The sequence below is a fragment of the Rhinichthys klamathensis genome, unplaced genomic scaffold (assembly GCF_029890125.1).
Source record: "Rhinichthys klamathensis goyatoka isolate OS25496 unplaced genomic scaffold, OSU_Roscu_1.1 h1tg000557l_1, whole genome shotgun sequence".
Classification (NCBI taxonomy): Eukaryota; Metazoa; Chordata; class Actinopteri; order Cypriniformes; family Leuciscidae; genus Rhinichthys; species Rhinichthys klamathensis.
The window spans coordinates 2,166,701-2,193,741 of record NW_026607025.1 but is presented as its reverse complement, the minus strand read 5'-3'; the positions used below and the strand labels follow the sequence as shown (position 1 = coordinate 2,193,741).

At 37.4% G+C, this 27,041-nt stretch overlaps 2 protein-coding genes across 2 annotated transcripts; both read right to left on the bottom strand.

Moving 5' to 3' along the window:
* Positions 1-2,224: 2,224 nt before the first annotated feature.
* psma4 (proteasome 20S subunit alpha 4) lies at positions 2,225-7,149 on the bottom strand. The gene is made up of 9 exons (XM_056239235.1): positions 7,043-7,149; positions 6,530-6,555; positions 6,389-6,431; positions 6,107-6,269; positions 4,665-4,742; positions 4,464-4,552; positions 4,228-4,358; positions 3,349-3,472; positions 2,225-2,498 (listed from the first exon to the last, which is right to left on the bottom strand). The coding sequence occupies exons 2-9, from the start codon at positions 6,530-6,532 to the stop codon at positions 2,344-2,346; spliced, it is 786 nt and encodes a 261-aa protein (XP_056095210.1). The 5' UTR covers positions 6,533-6,555; positions 7,043-7,149; the 3' UTR covers positions 2,225-2,343.
* Positions 7,150-7,850: 701 nt separating this feature from the next.
* On the bottom strand, positions 7,851-26,970 carry ireb2 (iron-responsive element binding protein 2). Its single transcript, XM_056239196.1, has 21 exons — positions 26,857-26,970; positions 22,646-22,744; positions 22,376-22,541; positions 21,074-21,211; positions 20,585-20,812; positions 20,196-20,265; positions 18,559-18,742; positions 18,328-18,467; positions 18,059-18,230; positions 17,872-17,972; positions 17,547-17,663; positions 17,289-17,448; positions 17,062-17,197; positions 11,708-11,792; positions 11,350-11,631; positions 11,120-11,224; positions 10,579-10,721; positions 10,131-10,278; positions 9,926-10,048; positions 9,622-9,807; positions 7,851-8,836 (listed from the first exon to the last, which is right to left on the bottom strand). The coding sequence occupies exons 1-21, from the start codon at positions 26,879-26,881 to the stop codon at positions 8,723-8,725; spliced, it is 2,922 nt and encodes a 973-aa protein (XP_056095171.1). The 5' UTR covers positions 26,882-26,970; the 3' UTR covers positions 7,851-8,722.
* Between the last annotated feature and the right edge of the window lie 71 nt (positions 26,971-27,041).

Here is a 27,041-nt window from a genome sequence, read left to right as displayed (position 1 = left end):
CAGTTCTGTATACTTCTCAGCAGGGTGGCCTTTAGGTTTTGCATGTGTAATAGACCTTACCTTTCCTCATGGGCTGTGACAATAAGCTTTTAGAAAATGTTTTTTGTTCATCCACTTAAATTGAATTTTTGATCTATATGATTTTATTTTGTCTATATTGATTGATTTTTTTTTTTTTTTGTAGTGTAGAAATTAGAGTAAATCAGATATCATTTATTGACAATCTACACTTGTATACCTTGAACTTTTTCCTTATGTCCAAATAAAACACGTGACAAAACCAAACTTCATGACTTGCCTGTTTTGTTTTTTTTCTTCCCACAAATAAAATCAATTGGACTATTCTAGGATTCCTTGTGTGAACTGAAAGGAGACATACAATTAATGGATGTTGAATAATGCAAGTAAATGTTTGCCAAGGACAACATGTGAACTAGACTAAAGTAAATGTGATAAATGTGCTTACCCTTTTGGATCTTCTAAGGAAAATGGTTCTTGCAAGTTGTTCTTCAAAAAAACCAACCAATAATATTGAATCTATTAAGTATATTTATCATAATTAAGATTTAATTGTTAATGATGATAGAACAATTTAGTTGATGAGAAATAGTCATTCTGTCATGTCATTCTCAGCTGTCAGGCTTCTAAAACAAAAATACATTTCCCATCATTCTCTGTGGCAAGACAAAAATAAAATACATAGAGCATAAACAACACATCAAATATGCATGGCAAAACAAATTAGTCATTGTAAAACGTCCATGTTCAAGACTGCATTTTATGAAAAATAACCATAATAAATTGCTTAACTGCAATTGTTTCTTGTTTTGACATATTTCCTATTTATTCAATTTTACCAGACAATGAATACTGGCCTTGTTTCATAGACAGGGCTCAGATTAAGCCAGGATTTGACCTTAGGTCAATTAGGACATTTAAGTATCTTTTAAAAATAAAAGTCCCTTTAAAAAAACATTACCGTGTGCATCTTGAGACAAAACAATGACAGATTTTAATGTCAGTGCAAGTTACTTTCAGTTGAAACAGCTCAAACATGCATGTTAGTCTGATACTAGCTTAAACCTTGTCTGTGAAACCGGGGTATATATATATATATAAAATCCAAGCTTTAGATTGTCAAAGTTTAGGAATATACAACACAAATGGTAATAAACTAACAAACCTCTAAATATTTGCTTGGTTATTTCTCAACCTCACTTGAATTTGTTCCTGATCATCAGACATCAGTCATGACATCATCAGTCTGAACCCAATTTCCTTTGAGGGACCTTCAGAAACAGAAAGACATCTTTTACTGTCTATGAGAAAGACAAGCTGAACTGAAGAGTCTGTCGCTATGAACAGAGCCGCGAGCCAGACGCACTTAACGATCCGTGCTGGGTTACATTACATCACAATAATCTCGTCCATTAAAATTACCTAAATTCTCTCAGCGTGTGACACGTTAACATTTCTATGTTGCCGGGTTACTCTGCGAGCTTGTCGGTGTGTTCAGGTCTGACCTCTGAAACAGTAGCTAATCCATTCGCGCGCTTATGCAACACGTGCCTAATTTTCCGACACTTCTTAGAAAGCCCACAAAATTCGTCGTCGAGTCAGTCAAGAGACTACATTAAGCCTTAGAAGAACAGAATGATGTAAGAACATTGTGCTTTGTACATTTTTCATCTTCAAGGTTGACAAAGTTTAAATCCCGCCTGGCTAGAGCTCTTCATGTTTAGGCATTAAGTCAGTAGGTGGAGATAAGTGTCTTTTGTGGCTGTTTGAACACATTCGACCACATGAGCGTTTACACTACGAAAGCAATCCGGTCAAATGTGTTTTTGACTACCTAGTGGTCTAAACTGGACAAAACGTTTTGTAAACCCCGTTTACACCTGTATTTAACGTCATCCATTTGTGATCCGATCGACCAAAACGCATCTTAATATCAGGTGTAAACAGGTCCTATGGCATTTTATGTTTACAATAGTACATGTTTTGTAAAGGTTATCTGGGCAAATACTTATAGTCTCAGCCCACACCAACCTGAAAACTCTTGGGTTACACAACACTTACATTAGAGGCATACATGTTCAGATTAACGCTTTTACATTAATAATCTACTATTTTACATACACCACCAGCTGTGGGACGGTAAGTGAGGAAACCTCTAGAATTACATAACTAGACACATTAGATTATCAGAAACAAAACAACCCAGTTCAACTTTTCATTTTGTGTTTAATAAAGAAAATGACAGATGAACAGACAGAGCAATATGAATTTCTTTAGGAATCCCGGCGGGCTTTTGAATTTTAATAGAAAACAAGTGCAGGTGTTTTATTTGTCTTTCTCCTTCTGTTCTTTCTCTTTCTTGTCCTTCTCCGCTTTGGCCTCTTCAGCCTCGTGTTTCTTGATGAGTTCTTCCACTTCCTCCTGCTTGAGGACTTTGATTCTGGTCTTGCCGTTCTCTCGTGTCAGTGTGGCGATCTCCACTGCAAAGATCGGCAGAAAAAATGAGGGAACATAATCAGATGTTTTTCCATGAAATCTACCGAACCAACATCTTTAAAGTGACAGTTTCACCCTAAAATGAAAAGTCTGTCATCATTTACACACCCTTGTTCCAAACCTGTATGAATTTGTTTCTTCCGCTGAACACAAAAGAAGATATTTTGAAGAATGTCGGTAACCAAACAGTTGATGGACCCCGTTTAATTACCAACATTCTTCAAAATATCTTCTTTTGTGTTCAGCAGTAGAAACAAAATCATACAGGTTTGGAACAAGGGTGAGTAAATTATGACAGAATTTTCAACTATCCCTTTAAGAGTTTTATAGATTAAAACATTTAGTATCTGAATAGTCATTTAATTAGCAACAGCTTTTGGGGGTCATATACATTGGTATTGTAAGCCCATTTATGCTTCAATGTAAAAAAAATAAAGAAAGAATTTTGAGATATTTAAAACAATTTTAAATAATGCATTTAAAAAGTAAAATGAAAAAAAGATTTTAGTAAAAAAAAGAAAAGATTTCTTATTCATGCACTTAAAAAAGAAATGAATAGGTAATTGCGACTTCATATGTCACGCTATGTTTTATTGTTAAGAAGAGTGTGTTGTTGCATGACAGTTTTGACACAGTGTTTGTTACTGTAGTTCGGCACGTGAGCAGCTGCATTAGCTGAGAGCTCAGATGGATTGTGGGTCTGTATATTGTTACATGATCATTCATAATGCAGAAGTCTGCTCCCCGCCAGACCGCCTAAATCTACCAGCCTCGTCTGCACGCTAAATCATTTATTCCATCTCCGTCTTGCTAAACACACACACACACACACACCTTTCTCTGCTGAGAGCTTGCTGACGTCCATGGTCTTGTTCAGCACTTTGACGGCGAGAGCGAGTGCAGCAGGCAGAGTCATCTCTCCCTCTTTATAGTCCTGCTTCAGCATCGACACAGATGCCTACAACACACACACACAAACACACATTCATCTCTGAACTGACATCATTAGTGTTCTTTTGTGATAACAGAACAGAAGTCTCGAATGGAGGACAGCGTGTCGTTGCCATCTACTGGCGGAATCACGATATTATTAGTTGATTTGACATGGAATTAATAAAAACTGGTTCTTTTTAAAGAATCAAACTGATTCATGAAGCATTCATAAATCATTTAACTTTAAGAGGAACGTGCCACCCAACCCCAAACAAACTAAATTATATTTGACACAATCTGCATGAATAAACATGAATACAGAAATCATTCTAATATGATATGTATCGACACTACACGACCATCATATTTCTAAGATTCTATAAATATAATTAAATGCAAACATATAGATCATATTACATTTCTTTCACATTATCAATGTTGAAAAAACTTGCGTTGCCCAATATTTTTGTGGAAACTAGCCATTTTTTCAGCATTCTTTGATGAATAGAAAGTTCAAAAGAGCAGCATTTATTTGAAATAGAAATCTTTTGTTACATTATAAATGTCCTTTCTGTCACTTTGTGAGAACAGAACTCTGTGGACGTATATTCAGTGTCAGCCTAGTGACTATTTTTGAAATGATTCATTAAACCAAACGATTCAAATGAACTGAATCACTGATTCTTTCTAGCACTAGTTGGACAGTTTAAGCGCGTCACATGTTCAAACAGGACGATGCAGCATCCAGCATAAGAATCAGACCGTGTGTGTTTCACTCACTGCGCTGTTGTTCCCGATGCACGTGGCTTTCCAGCCTCCATAGTTTCCGCTGGGGTCACTCTGATAGAGCTGGAATCCGTAGTGTTTGTCCCATCCCATATACAGCAGAGACACACCGAAGGGTCTTTTACCTGATAAAACAAACATACAGTTTTTATTTAGCAGCCCAAAACTTCCCCCGGATCAAGTTAGGAACCGATTAATAATGTGCAACGGTTTTGATTTAGCTGTCGTACCTCCAAACTGTGTGTAGGCCTGTTTGATGTCACACAGGGCAGTGACCAGCTGCTCACAGGGGATTGGCTCCTGATACTGCAGGAGGTACCTGGACACACATGATCACATACAATATGAATCCTGAGATTCTCATATGTATTGTCTTATAACTACACAACGCAGTCTTAACCAGGAGTCAGAATGATGCTTCACACACTCACCTCTGTGCGATGAGTCTCAGCTCGTTCGTGAGGACGTTGGCATCTGACGTGATCCCCGCCACACTGCATGCCATGTCTCTGCGTTACAGAATCAACACACACCAGTGTTGTTATTGTAATCTAACACTACCAAAAATCATTTTCAGCAATCAAAATAAAGCGGAAATAAATTAAAATATAAATGTTAGTTTAAAACTTAAATTTAAAAGCAAAATAAAATAAGCATAAATAAGTTTAAGTACTAAAATTACGTAAACTAACACTTAAAATAATAAAGCTGAAAAGAAATATGTAAAAAAGCACATAAAATTACTAAATAAAACCTAAATTAAAAATACCTTAACTAATTACCTAAATAATAACAATTAGCTAAATAAAAAAGACAACAAATTTAAATTTACTTTGATAACTACCTGAAATATGAATGATTTAATTAAGTACTAAAATTACTAAAACCTAAAAATAAAGCTAAATAGAAATAGAAAAAAAAAAAAATGAGCACATAAACAAATTACTAAAACTTAAATTAAACTAAAAAAAAACCTTAGCCTTGACAACTAACTGAAATAAGTTTAAGTAAAAAAATTACTAAAACTTAAATATAAAGCTAAATAGAAATACTAAAAAAAGACTGAAAATTAAAAAATTAAATTGAAAACAAACTTAAATTAGCCTTGGCAAATACCTGTAATATGTTTAAGTTTAAAGTACTAAAACTATTAAAACTTAAAAAATAAACCTAAATAGAAATATTAAAAACAAAAATGACAAAAGCAATAAAATTAATAAAACTTCAATTAAAAAAACTTAGCCTTGCCAACTAACTGAAATAAGTTTAAGTAAAAAATGACAAAAAATTAAATATAAAGCTAAATAGAAATACTAAAAAAAAGACAAAAGCGCAACAAAATGACAAAAACTTAAATTTAAATTAAATTGAAAACAAACTTAAATTAGCCTTGGCAAATACCTGTAATATGTTTAAGTTTAAAGTACTAAAACTATTAAAACTTAAAAAATAAACCTAAATAGAATATTAAAAACAAAAATGACAAAAGCAATAAAATTAATAAAATTAAAATAAGACAAAACTTAGCCTTGACAACTAACTGAAATAAGTTATAATTATTTTTAGGTAACTAAAACTTAAAAATAAAGCTAAATAGAAATATTAAAAAAGCAAAAATGTAATATTGTATAAATAATAGAAAATAGAGATTTCTCAAGCACAGAGATGTAATGAATCGAAATAGAAAAAAAATTCCTCCCATATCAGAAATATTAAAAATTCGCTTTTCAACTCCTTTTGGGAAACTCTTGCTTATGAGTTGAAAAGCATTGATAATCAAGTTATTTGTGTTCAAGTAATCGTGAGAATGATTTTAAGGCCACATAAATGTTTAACCGGAACTAATCCAATCTCATCTGAAAACACGACTCACTCGTTGAGTTTGTAGATCTTCTCGGAGAAGAAAACCTCATCCAGAAGTTTGTGGATGTTCCTCCTCTCTGCCGCCAGCAACACGCCGTCATTAGCCAGGATGCCCAGGCAGGTGCCAGCGTGACCGATGGCCTCCATGGCATATTCTACCTGATACAGGCGGCCTGCCAACAACACAACACACACACACTGAGACCACGTTTACAAGTGACATGAAATCAGCAGGTATAATAATAACACATGGTAGAAGAAATAATAAAACAATGGATATGGGGACACTCACCCTCTGGGGAGAAGATGGTCGTTCTTGAGTCATATCTTCGAGACTGTTCAATAAAATAAAAAGGAGTGTTTTTTTTATTTTAACATATTGTAAATCAATAAACTGCATTAAAAATAGATCCCCTAATAATGCAACACTTACCATAGTGCCTTTAAATAAAATAAACTCTGCAAACAGAAGGGGAAAACATGCATCATTGATCAGTAATCAATTGCACATAGAGTTTGAATGCATTTTTAATAATAATTATAATATTTATTAAATTGAATAATTCGGTGATTTGTACTGCTGTCAGAATCTAAAGCACTTAAAATGAAACAAAGTAGTAGAAAACAACAGAAAACCCGTACAAACACAACACGAGCTCACAATATACACTGAATTTATTATCATAAATGAATATAAATGAGATATTATGAAGCATAAATGTGACATTTTAAGCGGCTTTCAGTTTCTCATCTATGAATGTTTTAGCTTTAGCATTAGCACCTGCATAACAGCATGAAGCAGCAACTTTTCATTTCATTTAAATGTATCCATCGCTCTATTAATCGCACATTATCTCAGCGCCTTACACACGCACAGAGGGTTTTGGTTTGTGATGGGCATCATATATAGGATGTAAAATATAGTAACATATTATTATTTTCATACCTAATGCCTGTGCTCGCGGTGCCTGTTCACTGTTGCGGCTCCGACTCCGCTAAAGATTTTCACTGCAGCGAGAAGCGCGTCCACTCTGGATTCACTTCCTTGCTGGGTCACGTGTGTTACGTGAAGCTCTCTGATTGGTTCCCTTGCTTCAGTTAGCGCAGAGCCTGAGTTAGCGGTTTAGTTTGATTTTTCATGTTATTAAACGTCATTTAAAAATGGACTTGTAACGAACAAACGCTAATTTTAAATACTTTTCAAAGGCCTTTCATGTATATACTTCATTCCTTATCATAAGAAAATTCCTCATAATATATTATTTGAATAAAACGATGATATTCTAAGCAGAGTAAACTAAACAGACAATTTAAATTGTGGCTAAAAATTATGTACATAATTTTCCTGAAAAATATAAATGATCATTTACATTGTAGACATGCATTCACTAATAGACACGGAGTCTGTTAGACAAATTAAACTAGTGAAAGTGTGAAATGTATTTTTATTTTATTTTGTGTTCACCGGGCCAAAAGTGCCACTTAATCACTGAAACACGTCATATTATAGCATATTTCCCAGGTGCTTTGTGCTGACGAGAGTGGCCAAACTAGATTGAATATGCTCTACATCTAAAAGAAATGACTTATTTCCACAGCGCCCCCAGAGTAAGGGAGGCTACATTACCATGCATTTATATCAATGTACAAATTATGAATATTTTAAAGAATATAAAAAAATTCCTAAATGCATATCAAGTGAAATGTCTCAGAGGGTGACAACCTATTGTATTATAAATGCAGAAAAGACAATCTCAGCATGCTGATGTCATTATTTATTAAAAATTATTTACAATAACAGCATCATCCAAGAAAAGTGTTTTTTTTTACTGCATCATTCACCCCTGTGCTGAGGAGTTGCATCCTGTCTATACATACAGAACACAAGGACTGAAGCCAAACAGCACTGTGACGGAACCAAAAACCAGTCATCGCTCGCTCTATAACGTGAGCTCAGATTAATATATATCTTATGATGTTTATGGCTCCATCAGATGTCATTAAAAAGCAACTTCTTTAATGTTTTAGTCATTATTGTCACTCACAATCCCAGTAAAAGACGACACTAAATGGACGATCATAATAAATAAACTGATATTTTACTGGATCGGATCAAAACGAAGAGTGCTTTTTGTTGTTGACGGAAATATGTGGACGTTCATACAGAAACAAAAGCTGGGAAATGAAGAAACAACAGTGGGCTGGAAAGCTTTGAATGTGTGGACACTTACACTCCATCAAAGTGGCCGTGTCAAAATCAGCACCATGAAACAAGAGCGAAGCCTCCATTGGCTGTGAGGTCATCGCGCAGTCTTTACGTCAGTTTAGAAGAACAGTTCCTTGACACGTGTCGCAGGCACTGCAATCTCAAATGCCCAAATCAAACCTACCAAAGTTTACGCTCCACATCTAGACACAAAAAAACGCCTCGTCGCGCCTGGGTGTGGAGAGAATGATTTGGAGAGAAACGTTGGACATTTGTTGCTTTAAGTGCAAAATAATGACATCCCCCGAGACGGGAGGATTCTGTAAAACAAGAGGCACAGCGTTCAGAGTTCATAAGACCTCCTGAAGGCCTCTGGGTGGCGCTGTGCTGATCAGAGGTCCACCGGTGAGTCTGATTGTGTTACAGCAGCAGAGAACGAGCTACGTACTTCAGGACGCCTCCGTGTCGGAAAAATGCCACGTCCATGTCGTTCTCGAAAAGAGCCATTACACTGAACGTCTTCCCAGTGCTCGTCTGGAAACAAACGCACACAAAAACATTAGATGTCACATGGACAAAATACAAGTATTCAAAGGCAAATTGCAGCTTAAGAGTAGGACAAATTTCGATTCAAAAGCTCTCGGTACAATTCGATTATATTTTACTAAATAATGGATATTTTGCTTACATATAAAAATATTCTCTCTTAGCTTATGCTATAAATTACATGTGAAACATCTAGCACAAATATTCATTCTAATAATAACAGCATTAATAACAGAAAGTCCCAAATGATGCAACTCTAGAGCTATTCATTTAATAGAGTTAGTATTGATTCATTTAAAAGGACGTCTTTTGTTTGGCCTACACTAGTTGTGCTGCTTGTTTTTGATTTACTAAAAGGAACCAGTTCATAAGAGTCAGATGTTTGTGAATCTAACTACGCTGATTGTGCGGTTTGATTCTGATTCACTAAAATAACCGGTTTATAAGAGTCAAGATTCATCCGTTTGGAAATCTGATTACAGTGCCAGTTCTGTCTGTTTTTGATTTACTAAAAAAAGAAAAATCAAGTAATAGAGTCAAATAGAGTCATTTGATAATGAATCGGACTACACCGGTTGTGCTGCCTGCTTTTGATTCACTATAAAGAACTGGTTTATAAGAGTCATTTGGTCATGAATTGGACTACACTGGTTGCACTGTACGTTTTTGATTCACTACAAAGAATGGGTTCATAAGAGTCATATGTTTGTGAATCAGACTTGTTTGGAACTGCTAAAGAGAAGTGATGTTTTGTCTGCTGCGAGTCGCTCTACCTGTACTGTGAGCTGATGTCGGGGCGTGAGCTCCTGTGGGATGTTAATGGTGAATCGCTCTTTTCCACACAGCTCAAGCGAGTCGGCATTCTGTCCTGGCAGGAACTGCAGCGGAGCGATTCCCATCCCTACCAAATGATTCTTATGAATCTTCTCGAAGCTCTCAGCTATCACTGCACGCACCCCCTGAGACACACACAGTCAAGACAGTCAGTAAGATCAGTGTTTATGGTGAACAAATCACAGGAAATACTGAAGTAGCACAAAAGTCAACTCATCGGGAAGAGGATTATGGGTACAGTACCAGTAAATAAGGTCCTTTGGCGGCCCAGTCGCGTGAGCTGCCGGAGCCGTACTCTTTTCCTGCCAGGATGATGAGGGGAACTCCATCTCTCTGATAGCGTTCAGCAGCTTCAAACACATCCAGCTGTGATGGGACAACATAAATCAAACCACATGTTCAGAGTCAGAAGGAATCCTATTCAAACCGGTTCAGTCTGGACACTTACCGTTTGTCCTGATGGAATGTGCAGTGTTTTGGGTCCGGTCTTCCCGATGAGACGGTTTTGAAGCTTTATGCTGGCAAATGTTCCTCGAGTCATCACGGCATCATTTCCTCTCCGTGCGCCATAAGAATTGAACTCACGAGGGGTCAAACTGAGTCAAACATATAAAAGGAACTGAACTTAGTTTCTCATCATCTTTATATCATAATATTTTACATAATATTTATCAACATAGTAATAAAAAGCAGTTTTACTACAAAAATGTAATGTAAGCAGGAGTTCTGGGAACACTGACCAATGAAACGAATTGCTCAAATTAACCAATTCACTATAATGAATCTGACTATTTATCGCAGTAACACTCACTCACAGAGTCTAAAATGATTTTAAGGAAAAATATATGAAGCATATTGAAAAGAAACAAAAAAAAACAAAGAAAAACTCATCTTACCGTTTGCTCTGCAGGTATTTGGCCGCAGCACTGACTCTTGCGATGCTTCCCGCTGGAGAAATGTGATCGGTAGTTACTTTATCACCCAGAAAGAGGAGCGGGTACGCATTGTCAATGGACTGAGGAGCGCACACCTCTTTAGTCTGAGACGAAGAGAAATTATTGTTGAAATACAGTGAAAATGTGATGCTTGGGGGAAAGCCGCATCTGAATGGCACCAGTGTTGTTATTGTTAACTAAAATTATTTAAAAAAATAAAATATAAGTATAAGATGAAAAACCTAAACTTAAAAAACTTACGAAAATGAGAAATACTAGCTTAGCAACTAACTAAAGTAAAATAAGTTTAAGTACTAAAACTTATTTTTAAACCGAAATAAAAGATAAATGAAAACTAAATAAACATAAAAACAAAAACTAATGAAAATGACAAAAGTACATAAAATTACTAAAATTGAAATGAAAACTGAAAATCCGAAATATTAACAATTTACTATAATAGTATACAAATAATCCTAAAATAACACTGGATGACACTCACCAGTTTGCTGAAGAAGGACGGACAGCGGATGTAGGTGGATTTGGGATCCCATGGGAAGAAGGCAGTTTCGGCAGAGTCCAAACTGTTCCAGAACGTACTTCCTTTCTGCAGACAATCACACAAATCAGCTAATATTAACATACAATTCTAATGATTCAGTGAATCAATCAATTCAAATGAATCCTTTTGTTATATCTTCTGAAGAAAATGTGCTATGAAACTCCTCGCACCTCCATCCGGTTCTTCAGCTCTTTGAACATGGAGGCGATGACGATGTTCTCCTCTGTGTGGTTCACCTCCTCTTTGGATGGCCAGACATCCCGCAGATACACGTCCTTCCCCTCAGAGTTCACTCCTAGCGGTTCTGTCTCCAGGTTGATGCTGACTGTGCCTGCGATCGCATACGCCACCACCAGCGGGGGTGAGGCCAAATAATTCGCCCGAACGCAGTCACACAGGCGTCCTTCTAGATGCCTGTTCCCAGACAGAACGCCACACGCCACCAAATCACCCTGCACACGAGCAAACAGCTTAGATTAAGATGCAGATGTTCAGATAGAAAGAGACTAAATGAGAGTTCGGTCTCACCTGTTTAATGGCCTCTACCACATTCTCAGGTAAAGGTGCTGTGTTCCCCACACACGTTGCACATCCATAACCCGCCACCTCAAACCTGAAACCCATGATCGAAAAACATGCAGAGGTCATTATTTAGACAATTGTTAGTGTTTATGTGAAACAAGGCTATCATAAAGGCTATTATAATTTCACTATTTATTTTTATCATTTAATAAATTGTATTTGTTTTTATTTTATATTTTGAATAGTAATAAATGTGTTATTAAAATATTTCTATTACTCATTTTATTTATTATAAATATATTTGTAAATGTCAGTGGTATTTTTTGATTTAGTAATAGCTGTCGTTAATGATTTTTATTTTATTTATAAATTGTATTTATAAATAATTAATACACTTAATTTATTTTGCATATTTTTTATTTCTGTTTAATTGATAAATATTAAATATTACATAAATAAAATATATATATCATAAATAATATAATAAATATTTTAATACACATTTTTTATATATATATATAGTAGGGGTGTAACGATACACGTATTCGTATTGAACCGTTCGGTTACGAGGCTTTCGGTTCGGTTTTCGGTACGCATTTTTGAACCGAACGGTTCGTTGGACCATTTTTCCTGCCGACCAAAATGTCGTTATTTCAAATGTAGGTGCGTCACGAGCTCATAATGTAAGATACGCTGGCGTGACCTGACACAACATTGCCCAACATCAAATGGCAAATGTAATGTAAGCGGAACGAAACCACTCGTTATTGTGAGGTTGGCGGACCGTTTATCAGTTTGGACCATAGACTGTAAAAAAATATGGACGTAGTGTCCGTGACATCACCCGTAGGTTTCTGAAGAGCGTTTTTGAAGCCTAAAGTGGGCGGGGCCAGCCGTCGCCATCTTGGCAGCGCGTCACCTCTCGTCACTACCGGATAAAATAAAATGGGCAAAGAGGCGGGACGTGGGTGGAGCTCATAGAGTGGAGCTGAGGTGCTAATGCTACTGGCCTTGCGCTAAAGTGACAGCTGATTGAAGAATAAAAGCCAATAGTTCATGTTTTTACCCTTCGAAATATTATATTAGTTAAAAGACGTAACTAAAAGTGAGACTGTATGATGTAATGTTGCTGTAAAAATGTATTATCATGCAGTTACTTACAATATTGCTCTAAACTTGTGGGTGTGACAGTGATTCATGCGCATACATTACAGTCAACATGGCATCGCACGTCAAGTTCGTAAAGAGCTTTATTCAGTCCATTTTGGCCGGCTCTCAATTTCTCAAATAGGTTAAACCAAAGATATTACCTCAGTAGTTCAAGTAAATGCACTAGAAACCCGCGCTCATTCAAGTGTGTGCATCTATTGCATGGACGGAGAGAAAGCATGACACCTGGAGGATTTTATCTGACGGTACTTTTTATTTAACACTAAAAAGTTAAACAAGCATATCTGTTCCGTAAGAGCATTAGTACCGCATAATGAGTGTGGTCTCTATATCTATAGACGTTTTTAGCAAAGAAATTGTCAGACATCCATTAACGTTGGTGCATGCGAGGAAAACAACTTACAGCGCCTCTCCATACCAGTCTGCTCCATACTTGACAACAACGGAATCCAACGGCGTGGGCGAAGGTATAATGTGTGTATTAAATTGTATGAAATAATCCCGAAAAAGCGCAAGTACAGCAGCTGCTGGAATTAGCTCAGAGTGACACTATCAGACAGCAGACAAATGGCCGCAATCCGCCTGTCACTCAAGTGGCCACGCCCTTAATTATGCAGGCTTAATATAATTTAAACGGATGAGTTGTAAAAAAATTCACCCCCCTCACAGTTGTCATGAAGGGCAAAATAAGCTATAAAGACTAAAACCACTTTTTGCTCCAGGCTGTAAACATGTTTCTTTCTGCTGTAAAGTTGGTCATTTTAACATGGGGGAGATACAGATTTGACTCACTTCTGCCTCCAGCCTCAAGCGGTCAGTAGATGAATTGCAGTTTAATTCACTTCCGTGTTGGTTTCAAGAGAGAGACAGGGAGGTTGCCGCTTGGTTTGGACCAATGCAGCGCGAACCGATCTTAATCATCAGCACTGTTACTACACAGCGAAATCCAGTAAAGAAAGCATTTGAATTCGCCAGTGAAGTAATAACATCGCTGCGAGATCTTGTAGTGAGAAACATTCGCATTTCTCCGTTATTAACGGATCAAACAGTGCTGACGTGGAAACCAGAAAGAAACATTGTGCCATGAATGAACTAATCAGTGTCCACAGATCAGCAACATTCACCATAGATTTACTGTAGTAACACTACTAACTGTAACCATGGAAGTTTGGCAGGAATAGTAGGCTATAATGCTTTCAAGTAACGTTACGTCGGTTTTATTTTGACATTATGAATACAATTGCTGCCCTCAAATGTTAATCTGAACTAATATAAACCTTTGTTTATAACTACTACAATATTACATTTCATTTTGTCCAAGGAGCTGTTTTGTTTTATAAGCTCCTAAGAAAAGTCAAGTATAGCTCCATCATTGCTCAAAGTTAAAAAATATCATACTTTATGATGTTAGTTTTAATAAAAATATAATTAAAAAAATTAAATCAAGGAAATTTCTCTGGCATTTCTTTCTTTTTGCTGTATCGGAAACGTACTGAACCGAACCGTGACACAAGTGTATCGTATCGAACCGAACCGTGAATTTTGTGAACCGTTACACCCCTAAAATGAGATATATGAAAAATTTCAGTCAGGATTCAGACCGCATCATAGCACAGAAACTGCGCTAGTTAAAATTACAAATGATTTACTTTTAGCTTCTGACCAAGGCTGTATCTCAATACTAGTTCTACTCGATCTTAGTGCTGCGTTTGACACTATCGATCATAAAATACTCTTGGATCGACTACAAAACTACACTGGTGTTCAGGGACAGGCATTAAGCTGGTTCAGATCGTATTTATCAGACCGTTACCATTTTGTTTGTTTAAATGGGGAAAAATCGAAGATAACTTCAGTAGACTATGGAGTCCCGCAAGGATCGGTGTTAGGCCCTCTGCTATTCTCAATATATATGCTGCCACTTGGTAATATTATAAGAAAACATGGAATTAATTTCCACTGTTATGCTGATGACACTCAATTATATATTTCATCACGGCCAGATGAAAACACTAACTCATCAAAATTGACAGAGTGTCTTAAAGATATAAAATGCTGGATGACGCATAATTTCCTGCTACTAAATCCAGATAAAACCGAGGTATTACTTGTTGGTCCAAAAAACTATCCACAAAACCACTTACAATACAACTTTAATATAGAAGGATGTCCTGTTACTTTATCCTCTACGGTAAAAGACCTGGGAGTTATACTAGACCACAACTTGTCTTTCGAAAATCATATTACATATGTTACAAGAACGGCCTTTTTCCATCTTAGAAACATTGCTAAATTACGTAACATGCTATCTGTTTCCGATGCAGAAAAGTTAGTTCATGCATTCATGACCTCGAGACTAGATTACTGTAATGCTTTATTAGCCGGTTGTCCTGCATCCTCAATAAACAAGCTACAGTTAGTGCAAAATGCAGCCGCTAGAGTTCTTACTAGGTCAAGAAAATATGATCATATAACACCGATTCTATCATCTCTGCACTGGTTACCTATCAAGTTCCGTATCAATTACAAAGTACTATTACTGACCTATAAAGCCCTAAATGGTTTAGCTCCTGTGTATTTAATGGACCTTCTATCGCCCTACAATCCATCGCGTTCTTTAAGATCACTAAATTCGAGGCTTCTAGTCATTCCTAGGATATCTAAGTCCACTAAAGGAGGGAGGGCGTTCTCACACTTAGCTCCTAAACTCTGGAATAGCCTTCCTGATATTGTTCGAGGCTCAGACTCGCTGTCCCAGTTTAAAACTAGATTAAAGACGCATCTTTTTAGCCAAGCATTTACATAATGCTTACCTTTTATTATACTGCTGAATCAGATCAAATGCATTTAATACTATAAAACTTGAAGAGACTGTAGGTTATCTGTATAGGTTGCATAGTATTTGCAGTTATTACGTTCCTGTGTATATTGCGTGAATGACGGGTGGTTGGACAGATATTGTGTTGCGGTAGGTAGTATGCCATACGGAACCGTTGTCCACTGAAACTGCCTATTCACGCACCAGTGGGGCTCGACAGCCTTAGTCAACGGGTTGGCGCGTATGGTTGGGTTGCGGAGAGATTGTGAGATTGTGGTTAGGTCTCAGCAGCAGGAGGGATGTAGAGGTCAGTAAGCTGGGCTGAGTTGAGTGGGGGACGGAGGGGGGTGATTTTGGGACGCAAGAGTCACTGTCTTCATGTTTTGTCTTTTACACCTGTGTTATGGAAATCATCATTATGAACAGCAGCTACGCTAATTATTTTCCCTTTGCTTTTCTGCTGTTATCTCGGGACGCGAGTCCCGAGAAAATGGCGTTCGTCAGCTCCAGTTTGTATCCAGCCTCTCACGGAGACTTCAGATGCTCCAACCACAAAGCCTATGAAGTGACGACTCAACACGGGCGATATGGACTCTCTATGGTGGACGGCACTGATCCTCAACAACTCGTCTTAAGACCAGCGTGCATACTTGGACTTCCAAAAAAATACTCTAAATGTTCCGATCCAATCTGACTTGTAATGCTGCCCGAATCATGCACTGTTCTTCCGTTGGCCAGAGGAGAACTGGCCCCCCGACTGAGTCTGGTTTCTCCCAAGGTTTTTTTCTCCATTCTGTCACCTGATGGAGTTTTGGTTCCTTGCCACTGTTGCCTTGGATTTTGGCTTGCTTAGTTGGGGACATTTAACATTTAATATTCAATAATATTATTGATCTGCCTTACTTAAGGTGGACGTTGACGCAATTTCTTTGAGAAACAAACGTTGTTATATTGTTATATTGTTTTTGTTATATTGTTTTCATGTTATCACTGTGAAGCGCTTTGATACAATCTGTATTGTAAAAAGCGCTATATAAATAAAGGTGACTTGACTTGACTTGACTTAATATATAGCAGAGAGTGTGATTATGACATAATAATATAACATATATTTATTATATATATATATTATAGGATTAGAAGAACACAAAACAAAAAACCTAGAAAAAGCAAATTAAATAAAACGCATTGAATAAATATTTATAAATAAAAATATAAAATAAAAACAATAAATACTGAAGTTAATACAATTTATTATATATAAATAAATAATTTTTTACTACATCTTTTGTTTTAGAGATAGATTTCATTACCAATAATAACCTTGGTTTGCTCAAGTATGTGTATCTAATATTGTGTGTGTGGTGTGTACCCGAGTTTCTTGAGGAAGGGCAGGACTCCGCTGGTGTTCAGGTAATGTGTGACGGTTCCACTGCCGGGCACCAGACTGGTCCTGATGTACGGTTTTACCGTTAGACCAGCCTCGACGGCTTTCTTCGCTAGTAGACCTAAACAAAACACAGACGTACATGTGAGATGCACTAAACACTGTGCAAACAAACAGCTCATATCAGATCTACAGAGGTCTTGACGCCTGACCTGCGGCCAGCATGACGGACGGGTTGCAGTTATTGGTGCAGCTGATGATAGCAGCGATGACGACGGATCCGTGTGCCAGGTTGTACTCAGCCCCCTCGTGGAGGAACGGGACCAGAGTTGCCTGCTTGTCTTTGGATATGTGGAAGCCCTTAAAACCCACCTACACATACAAGGACAGCACAAAAACAAACCCAGCTAGCAACTTGGTACCATTACTTAATTGACAAATACTTTGTGTGTGCTAATATGGGCATTCACCTTTTCATTCAGGCAGTTAATAAAGTCTTCCTTCATGCAAGTCACGGCGACTCTATCCTGTGGCCGTTTGGGTCCGCTGACATGAGGCACAATGGAGCTCAGGTTCATCTCGATGACCTACGACACCAACCACATCACATTTGTTAACAACTGACCTATGAAGTTTAATGGGGGATATACTCTGGATTTTTATATTGGTCTTTGGTTTAAGGTTCCTCAATAATTTACACTACCTTTCAAAAGTTTTGAGATTTCTTTTAATCAGCAAGGATGCATTTAATTGATCAAAAGTGACAAATGTTCATGAAAAAATAAATGAACCAACCTCTGAATACTGCGGCTCTTCTGATTGTTCATCGTAGGTTCTGAAGAGTTTGATAGCCTTTAGGTAGTCTTCTAAAACCACAAGCTTCTCCTCACTGCAGACTGATCAGAAAAACATGTGTGCGTCAAATTACACCCTCAACATCACTTTAGTCTTTTTAGTCTTAGGTACAAAGAGCAGTCCCTACTGGTGTGTTTAAAGTGCTGCAGGGTGATGTCATCCACAGGAAAGAAGCTCACGGTGGCGCTGTACTCCGGGCACATGTTAGCGATAGTGGTCCGATCGGGAGCCGAGAGCTGCGGTACACCAGGCCCAAAGAACTCCACAAACTTCCCATCGATTCCTGCATGACGCAGATGCTGAAACACAAAGATCAGACAGTGAATGATATGTTATTTCTTCAGATGCAAACTCACTGCAGATGTGATACATTAAGGACACAGGACCTCGCTGTACCTTTGTAATGCCCAGTACGATATCAATGGACGTTGCAAGAGGACTGATGGTCCCCACGAGTTTACAGCCGACAACCTGTGGCAAAGTTAAAGACACTGGCTGACCTAACATGACCGCCTCTGATTCAATACCTCCAACTCCTGAAAGAGAGCATAAGAGAGAGACATCGTGAGGAAAAACAAAACAGAAGATTTAACTAATAATAACAGTAACTAGTGACATCGTGCTCACCCCAGCCCAGGATCCCGAGGCCGTTGATCATGGTGGTGTGGGAGTCCGTTCCCACCACGCTGTCTGGATAAATAAACCCCTCGCTTTCCTGTACCACCTGACACAGGTACTCTAGGTTCACCTGATGCACTGTGTTGATGTCTGGAGGAACCACGTTGATGTTTTTGAAGGCTTTTGAACACCACTGGAGAGAGAGAACAGTCACAAACTCAAGACTTACGCTACTGTTCAAAGGTCTTTTTAATGTTTTTACAAGAAGTCTCATATGCTCACCAAGGCTGCATTTATTTGATCAAAAACAGTAATATTGTGAACTATTATTACAATCAGGGTTCGTACAGACTCTGTCAAATGAAATTCCAGGACTTTCAAGAACTTTTCAAGCACTACTTTTTTGCATTTCAAGGACTTCAATCGGCACTTATCAAACAATATCTTGATTTTTTTTTTTTTACTTATTGATGTTTCAATTTAGAGAGGTGAATCCATTGACCAGCGCAGTCAGGCATGGGAAATCGCCTTAACCATTGAAAGGATATTAAAACTGATTTTTCCCCCCATTGATATATATGATTGACCTGAAGAATGAAAGTTGTATTATAAAATTATCATATACTTAATATCATGCTCATAGCCATGAGAAATAGCTCTATATCTCAACGGGCTGCAGCGTTGATTTAGCGTGAAACAATTGTATTTTTTCAACAACAAAAAAAAAAAATCACAATATTTTGAATTAGGGATGGACCGATACCACTTTTTGCAGAACGAGATTCCGATACTGTAACCGATCCCTGAATTTTAACTGCATTTGTAATTTTTAAATGTATTAGTAATAATCATATTAGTTGGCTTAATTTGTTCATCAAATATATATTTCTTTCAATTATTTGCATGCTTAATTAAGCCTGCTAAAATGCATTGTATGAGCTTTTGTTACTGTACATTCTATTGCTCTATCATATTTTATATTTCATTGAATAGCACAGCACATATTTATACTAGAGCAGCTCCAGAAATGTCAGTGCTGAGAATTGGGTCAGTGGTACAAATGTTTAGACACCAGTGAAATATAAATTATTTAATCCAATTTTGATACTACAACAAAAACTGCCAGCCTAATTAATGTGAATTTAAAACATTATTAAAAGGTAAGCAGTCAGCAACAAAATAAGAACGAATAATCAACTTACAAATAAATACAATAGAACAAAGAAAGGCTACAAATTACTGGATAAATTAAATATAGATGGATCTTTTGAAAGTTGAAAAGGGTAGACCTATTTAGTCAAGAGCAGTGAGTAATTTATTTGTCCATTCATTGTTTGATTAACATTTAAACAGCAGTGGGTTTATTGAAGTGCTGCCCCTTTAAGACCGAACGCACGGACCCCATGGCTACGTTCACTTGATATACCTGACTTTGTTTACTAGGACACTCGCAAATATGGGCATTTTTACATAATTTTGTGTGAATTCCTCCGCACAAGCGCAAGACGTGAAAGACAATTCAATTCCGTATTTGCTGCTCATGAAACTTTTCTTATTATTATCCCAAATGTTGAAAACAGCGATGCGAATGGCATGTAATGTTGTCTTTGTGTAGATATAAATCACAGAGAGCTCTGAAAACTCACCTTAAAGAACTCCAATCTCTCTTTGTTTCTGGTTAGCTCCATCTCTTGATTCCTGATCATAGTTTCAGGCCTGTGTGCATCAGACAGATATCAGCACATCAGAGAAAGCAAACAGAGTAATGTGAGAGCGTGTAATAGTATGGACTTGTTATTCAATGTATCGTATTCCTATATGATGTAAGGTATACCCTATCTTATTGGTTAACTCTGTGATACTCCCCTCATATTTTTGCTATATCTTCTGAGACAAAGATGCTAATAAACTTGAGAGATACTTTTCTCCCTCAGCGCTGAGTTCATTGTTCATTCAAATGCTAATTGCTAGAAGGACTGGAATGAGGCACATGGAACCTTAAATCTAACAGTGTGTGTGCGAGGTGTAGACGTACTCTGACACGGGCTGCAGGTGGAAGGGGCACAGGAGGGGTGTGTTCTCTATCTGTACTGCTGCGGATCTGCCACTGGGGGCGTCAGAGCAGGAGGCTTTACTGCAGCCTCCCCGATGACCCGGGCGTTGACCTGTACAGTGACTCCCTCGTGGAGATGGTCGACCGGCAGGAGATCTGACAGCGGCACCTTGACTCTCATCCACGGGGATTGAAGGGCTCTGGATGCCACTGAGAAATCAGGTAAACTGTTGTTAGTGATTTTGTCGCTTGACAGTGAAAACCTGTTGCATCTTGCCTGGTTAAGTTCATAAAATGAGACTGTTTAGTGTTTACATAAAAAAACTGAAGCACAATACATCACCATCCTAATTACTGTGTACATTGGGACGTCTGGGCATAATCATTGTTTATGTTAATGCTGTAATTATTGGTTTTTAGACATATAAATACTGTTTTAATCCTTTCTCAAGCACATGTGTTCACTCTCACCATTTGCTGTAGTCAATCTGCAGCGAATGATCTACGATGAGGTCTGTGGGGCATCTGGGGTTCACCAGGTTTGGATCAACCCCCTGTTTAGCTAAAGCATCTCTCATGGCTGCCAGATCCACCATAGCAGGAATTCCCCTGTGAACACACACAATGGAGGCATCAGGACATATCCAACTTTATGAACAGGCCCAGTTAATATGCAGATGTTGTTAATATGGCTGTGCGATTAATCAAAATAAAGCTGAAATCGCGATATGGCTTAGTGGTATTATCAAATTGCAAAGGCTGCGACTGAATTAAATATAAGCGCTGCATGGTTTAGAGTGTAGCGCTGCACCGTGTTCTTAAACCTGGAATTTTTCTTAATCAAAATGATCATAAAAATCACACTGATTTTGTGTATCTTTTGTCTATCTTGGATGTGTTTTGGACAATGATTTAAGGGGTACAGGCGTGGCTATGAAAATTTTAGGGAAAGTTAATGCTAGGACAAAATTTCTTGCTATATGTGTTGGTTTTTTGGATAAGCAAAATTTTTAAATACTTGCATCATGTTTAGTGTTATGTCATCTAGAGTACGCATGTATTTCTTGGATGTCCGATTTGTCTCGTTTTTGGCTGGTTAAGTTACAGAAATCTCAAAATAAATTGATACGGTTGGTTTTAGGTTTTAATAGTTTTACACATGTTGATGCCTCCCATTTTAGACATCTTAAGTGGTTACCTATAGAGAGTAGAGTTGTGCACTTTAAATTAAAGATGGTACATAAGATAATTAATAAAAGAGCTCCTTCGTATCTTAATATGTGTATCTCTAGGTTAAGTGAGACACACTGTTATAATACTAGGCAGAGTTTAATGGACATTACATTATGTCGCTTTAGAACAATGTATGGTCGAAGGTCTTTTGAATACTCAGGGGCCCAGGAATGGAATAAGCTGCCTCTAGATATAAAGAGTATGTCAAATACGGTTGGTTTTAGCACGAAAGTCAGAAGTTGGTTATTGGATAAGTTGTATTAGTGACTTATTTGTATTAATGTTTGGTGGATGTCTAATTATGATGTATGATGTCTAAGTATGATGTATAGTTTGGTAATGTGTATTTTTATTGTAGTGTTGTAAATATACCAGTATGCAGTGCCATGATAATCTGTCTCTAGGAGTGAAGTTGTGCTTTACATCAAGGACCACAATGGAAATAAGTTTTTTTTAACTTTATTGTGTTATCCTTGACAAATGAGTGTATTTTTCACTACTAATTTGTCTAATAAATCAAATCCCTATTTGATAACTCACGTAAAATCCTGCAGCAGAACCCTGGCGGGAGAGAACACCACCTCGGCCTGGTTCTGCTGCGTCTGCCAGTCCAAAATATTAGAGACATCCTCTGTCTTTACATAGAACCCATCACACTTCCGAATGGCGGACTCCAGGAGAACCCGCATACAGAACGGCAGTTTCTCTACAAGAAAAAGAGCCAGTTAGTGCTTTTGCAAGACTTTACATTTTTCAAGTGATGTCAGTTGTATCTATGCATGAATTATTTAGTTAAAGACCCTAACTCACCATATCTGGCATCATCACTGAGCTTCTGTGGGTTGAAATACCTCAGCTCTTCATACTGTTCGCTCCGGAGAGTTTCGATCAAATCGCCAAACGGATGTTCTGTAGAGAATACAAGCCTTTATTGAGCATTTTGGTGAAAAACACTGAGAACGAGCTGATTAAATTTGTGCAACAGAGAAGGAAAGGAATCATGGCTTGTGTGTCTAAAACTCAATCTGATCTGGATTCGAGTTTGTCCTGCAACAACCAGACAGAATCAGACTACAGCAGACCAACACCTGCAGGGCTCATATAACTCAGAGAGAGTGTTACTGCGTCCCAATTCGCCTACTTATTATTATGCCCTAAAAGTATGAACTGTTTTTGTGAAGAAAAAGTATATACTTTTGAGTGTGCTACTTTTTGTGCAGAATAGCAGGCAAGCTTTGAGACATACTACTCCGTCATCATAATTGCTCTGTCACTTAGTTATGTGCATCCTGTCACGGTTTAAACTGCCCTGTAGATTTTAAACACTTTTTATTCGTGTTTGTAGTTCTAATCAAATCATTTGAATCATTGATCACGCAATTGGTTGTTTACCAATTGGTTGCACACTCTTAACGGCAATAGCCGTTAAGAGTGTGCATGGATCTGCCCTTTCGGATTCCAACCGAAAAAAGTAGACAATCAGGTTACCTTTGAAACACTCATTTCAACATACTATGATTTGGGACAAGAGTGTGCATGGATCTGCCCTTCGGATTCCAACCGAAAAAAAGTAGACGATCAGGTTACCTTTGAAATACTCATTTCAACATACTATGATTTGGGACACACAAATTCTAATTTCGAATACTATTTAGGATGGATATAATGTGAATTGGTACGTAGCATGCATCTTCGCTTGAACCGCCTCTGTTCATTGCCTTTCACCCCTTAACATCTTGAAGTTCCCATTAGAAGGCACAAGTGCAGCTGTTGGCAGTACTGAGAGCTTACAAGCCCAATTCGCGTTCAAATAAGGGATGCACCAAACATTCAGAAACTAAATGCTTTGAAGAAGAATCATTGAAGAAGAGAAAAGTAAAAAAGTTAAATGTTCAGCTTTGAACTGGGTTCATCTATAAAAGCATATTATGATCAAAATTCAAACACAAATCCAAATTGAGTATTTGCATTTCCTCATTGTGTTTTAAGGTTCTCATGGCTTGAAGCAATGCCCTCTTGGTTATTCAGGACATTAATAAAGTCTTTGAAACTTTTGTTAAAGAACCGTTCACCTATTTTAAAAAAAAAAAAAAAGAAAGAAAAAAAAACATGCAGTTTATTTTTGAAGGACACACACATGCTTTTATCATCCAAATCCAAAAAACTTTCCAGAGCACTGTTAGTATTTTTATCATAATAGTGTATAAAAAAAGCCATTTGCTGTGCGTTTTTGGGGTAGACTTTGTTTAGATCCAGGATTGCATTGAAAAACACATCCACTGTTGGAATAGTTGAATATATTTCTCACACACACGACAAATAACTTCCACAGACTAATCCTAATAGACACACTGAAGTGAAACAGGTTGTGTTAGAATTTCACCAGCACTGTTTGCAGTGAGATCTGTATACTGTCAGAAGACATTACAAAAACATGTCCATCATTCCTATCCATGCAGAAATAAAATGTTTGTGACGGTTCACTAAACCAAGAGAGGCCAACAACACTAAATCCTGATATAAAACACACACTAGTGCTCATGCACAGCAGTGTATTTCAGCAGTCCCAGTGTGACCGCATGTGTGGAGGAGGATGAACAAGCACAGACACACACTTATCACTCACACCCTGCGTCTGCTGCACGTGTTAGATTAGGTTAGATAAAACTGCAGCAAAGGAACACAAACTTGCATCCACCACATAATATGCATGAACACAAAAATACCCTGATCTTTATTTACGACACGGAAGATAAAGACAGACACTGGGTGTGAAAAGTAAATAACACTCTCGCTGACAGACAAGCAGATTACAGCAGGATCAGAGCACGAACACGAAGAAAGAACATGCAGTTAATCATAATTATACAACCTATACCTCTGAATGAAACAACTGCAGACCTTCTATCATTAATTTAAATATATATTATTTATTTATTGTTGGAGCTAGATGTTATTTTAGCAATGTCAGCATGATGAAGAAGTGTAATCAACTAGAAAAATATAATATTTACAACAACAAAAAATGTGTTACTCTAAAAAAGGCCCAATGTGTTTAGAATCCTAAGTTTCCAAAAAACTTCCACACAATGTAAGTTTTACAATTTGGGAGACATTTGGTTCCCACCATGGGCGTCGTGCATTAAATGCACAGCTATTTGTCAGCATTGACAACCTAAAGCCGTTATTGATGTTTGCAACGCAATATTTGACTGGAAGGGTACAACAGGCGGTTATTTCCGTCAGTTGCGGCTCGTTGAGAAATATAATGATTCAGCAGAAATGCAGTTTAATTTATTAGGGCATTCCTCAAGTGGAATGGATTTGACTGACGGCGCTCTGAAAAGCGAACAGACATACGCGCTGAATTAGAGACGGTAAAGTGAGTTTGTCCAATATCATTGGTCTTAAGTGGGTGGGTCTTGTCCCATCCATATACAATGGTTCCGACACCCATGGTTCCCACAAAGTCTATACCTGTGACTTGCTTTTCAAGACTAAGTTAATTTTAAGACAATAAGGGTTCATACATTTAGCTATTCTAACAAACCAGCTCATTTAAAGGGATAGTTCACCCAAAAATGAAAAATCTGTCATTAATTACCCGTAAGACTTTCGTTCATCTTCAGAACACAAATCAAGATCTTTTTCTATGAAATCTGAGAGCTTTCTGTCCCTCCACTGAGTCTTCGCAACTACCACTTTCAAGGCCCAGAAAGGTATTAAAGACATCATTAAAATGGTATTAACCTCCTTTGGTTTAACCTCAATTTTATGAAGCAGCAGAAGTCTTGACCAGGTCTCACTGGAAGAAGAGATAGTAATATCTCAATGTGATTTTCCTGGTTACAATAAAGGAAATAATAAGTGCTTTGTTTGCGCAAGAAAATATAATTTACCACTTTATTTACAAAATATCTCGTGTCATCACAACACACGTGAGTCATGCTCTCATGAAAGCTCGTTGGAGATTAATAATTTGTAAATAAAGCGGTAAATCATGTTTTTTACTTGTGTCGCTTCAGATTAAACCACTGAATCACATGGATTACTTTAATGATGTCTTTCCTACATTTCTGGGCCTTGAAAGTGGTAGTTGCATTGACTGTCAATGGAGGGACAGAAAGCGCTAAGATTTCAACGAAAAGATATTCATTTTTGTTCCGAAGATGAACGAAAGTCTTACGGGTTTGGATGGAACGACATGAGGGTCATTAATGACAGAATTTTCATTTTTGGGTGAACATACCCTTTAAAATACTAATTTGTCTAGAATCACATTTTTCCAAAAAGTCTCAAAGTTTAATGTTTATGAACATTTTACACCAGAAAGAACAACCTCATTAGAAGATCAAGTAATTATATAATTGTGAAGAAATAAATACAAAGAGTGTGCTTTTCCCTTACAAAAGTTGTTATCTGTGCCAGTACCAAGATATATTGCTTGTAGATCAATTAGATAATTCATAATACTTCTTCAAATCAGATATAATACACATAATGGTACTGAATAATTACCATTAATAATAATTATATTCGAATACTATGGTATAGAACAGCAAAGTAAGAACACTATGGAATTACCAGTACATGTGCAAAAAATGAAACACCAAAAAGCATGGTAGTACCATGGTAAATGTGTGTTATTGTAAACAACACATAATAATCGAGCATCGTGCATAATAAGATTGAGCATTGTTCCTATTAAGCTGCCTGGCTAGACAATATGTGTTAAACAGAAGCTGTCAAGCTGGGCATCTCATTGAGTTTTGACACACATCAGTTTTAGATCGCGTGAGCTGCATCGTGTAATCGCACGCGAGCTTGGACGTCAGTCGCTCTCTCTCGCCGCTAGCCGCAGTGCTAACGACAAAACCGACTCTTTCATCCTTTTATAACTGAATATTTGAGGACTGCTTCAACACACATTTGTGAATTCGCATATAACCGGTTACATACTTCTCTGTCAGGGCGTAAATTAGATGAATATTGTTATTTTTGTCATTTAAAACCGCACTTACCGTTCTGAGGTGAACCCAGCGCCATGATGAGTCCTAATATTAACACGACTCCACTCGCTCGAGCCACAACAGCAGCCAACCAGCGAACAGTTCCTCCCTGGAGAACTGTCCAATCAGCTGAAAGCATCTCGCACATCGCCATCCAATCAACAAACACTACCCTTCATCACTTTGGTTATTTATTA

Coding starts and splice junctions, on each gene's coding strand:
- ireb2 (XM_056239196.1), bottom strand. CDS start 26,881: ATGGCGCTGGGTTCACCTCAGAACG. Junction 18,468..18,558: donor CCTCGGGATCCTGGGCTGGG/GTGAGCACGATG, acceptor GCTCTCTTTCAG/GAGTTGGAGGTATTGAATCA. Junction 17,198..17,288: donor GTCCGTCATGCTGGCCGCAG/GTCAGGCGTCAA, acceptor TGTTTTGTTTAG/GTCTACTAGCGAAGAAAGCC.
- psma4 (XM_056239235.1), bottom strand. Junction 4,553..4,664: donor CTGAGACTCATCGCACAGAG/GTGAGTGTGTGA, acceptor ATGTGTGTCCAG/GTACCTCCTGCAGTATCAGG. Junction 2,499..3,348: donor CAAGCTCTCAGCAGAGAAAG/GTGTGTGTGTGT, acceptor CGATCTTTGCAG/TGGAGATCGCCACACTGACA.